The 1,796-nt window shown below is 50.3% G+C and overlaps 1 protein-coding gene across 1 annotated transcript; it reads right to left on the reverse strand.

Moving 5' to 3' along the window:
- Positions 1–7: 7 nt before the first annotated feature.
- CSUI_010377 (retrotransposon ty3-gypsy subclass) lies at positions 8–1,747 on the reverse strand (the record flags this gene model as incomplete). Its single annotated transcript, XM_068070481.1, has 1 exon — positions 8–1,747. A coding segment is annotated over one exon (1,740 nt), but the record flags the coding sequence as incomplete, so codon positions are not given.
- Positions 1,748–1,796: the final 49 nt, after the last annotated feature.

Here is a 1,796-nt window from a genome sequence, read left to right on the forward strand (position 1 = left end):
GAGCGTTCTGCAAGTCTTGTTCCGGGATCCAAGAGGTGACACCATCTAGTCCTTGGACTAAGAATTCCCTTACTGTTCTGTTGTCTGCCCGAGTCACTCTGTGGTTGAGGATTCCTTCTATTTGGTACTCTTCGTCTCGTAGCGGTTGTTGCACTCTGGTTTCCCTAGCCAGGTGTCCTGGCGCTGTTGTTACTGGGCGCAGTAGAGAGACATGGAATACCGGGTGAATGAGCCAGGAAGGTGGTAGCTCCACTTCAGCTGCGTTCTGTCCCTCCATTCTTTGTATGGTGAAGGGTCCCACGTACTTTGGGCGGAGCGCCTTGGCGTATTCATGTAGCGGAAGGTGCGTAGATCGCAGCCGGACGCTCTGTCCAGGTTGAAACAGAACCGGTCTTCGATGACGGTCCGCATATTTCTTTTGGTAGTCCTGAGCCTTCTGGAGCTGTTGCTTGGCTTTCTGGAGCTTGATTGCAGCTTGAAGGGGAAGAAGTCCCAGAGCTGCTGCGGTGGGCAGGTTGAGTTGTTGGCAAATAGGCTTCGCGGGGAAAAACCCGTAGATCAATTCAAAAGGCGTTGCGTTCGCGCTGGCGTGTTGTGTGGAGTTGTAAGCAAACTCCAACAAGGGTAGCACCTTCTCCCACTTCGTTTCATTCCCGACCAGGCAACATCTTAGCATCTGTTCAGTAGTCTGATTTGTCCTTTCTGCCTGACCATCACTCTGAGGGTGGTATGCTGTTGACATGTGCCGCTTAATGTTCAACTGCTCACACAACCTAGTCCACACGTCGATGGTAAACCTGGAGTTCCTATCACTCACTATCGACTTGGGCACGCCATGTAAGCGAATCACATCTTTGATGAGGATATCGGCTATGTCGTCCGCTGCTGCTGTCTGCTTAGTCGGCACGAAGTGTGCCATCTTTGTTAACCGGCAAACTATCGTGGCTATCGCATCGTACTTATCTTCGGTGGTCGGTAGCCCAATAATCAGGTCTAGTGCTGTGTCCTCCCATGGTGCACTTGGAATCGGCAGCGGCTGGAGAAGGCCTCCTGAACGCAAATGCGAACTCTTTCCCCGGGCGCAAGCCACACACGATTGCACAAAGATAGTAATGTCTCTATCCATTTTCGGCCACCAGAAGGAACCACGCACGGCTACTCGTGTTCTGTCGATTCCCGGATGCCCTGCTAGAATATGGTCATGGAATTGCTGGAGTATGGTCTTTCGTAAACTGCCCGTCGGTACGCACAGCCTCCATCCTGCTTTAGTCCTAACCCACAGATACTTATTCTCCCACACATACTCCCTCTGCCTGAACAATATTGGCGTACTGACTTGCTCGTTGTTGGAGGATTTTGCTACTGCTTTACACGGAATGTTAAAGTCTGCACACAATTCGTATTGTTCTCTCCAGAACTCCGTCTCGGTGATACGGCTAGGATCACTGCCCCTGCTTCTTTCCTCAGTCAGGCCGATGAAATCCTGTCTTCTACTTATCGCATCAGCTACAACATTCTGCTTGCCCGGCTTATAAACTACGTTGATGTTGAAATCAGCTAATTTGTCTAGCCAGTATCCTAGCCGGGACGTCACATGCTTCTGCTGGAGAATTCGACTAAGTGTTGCATGGTCCGTTTCTACAGTGACTACTTTGGTTCCAATAAAAGATTTCCATTTCATTAAGGCGTGTACTATAGCTAGAAGCTCGCTTTCGTAAGCTGGCATGAAACTTTCCCTCTTCCCCATCTTCCGGGACTCGAAAGCTATTGGAACCCCATCTTGTTCCAAAACCGCC

This window comes from Cystoisospora suis (genome assembly GCF_002600585.1).
Source record: "Cystoisospora suis strain Wien I chromosome Unknown contig_7281, whole genome shotgun sequence".
In the NCBI taxonomy this organism is placed as follows: domain Eukaryota; phylum Apicomplexa; class Conoidasida; order Eucoccidiorida; family Sarcocystidae; genus Cystoisospora; species Cystoisospora suis.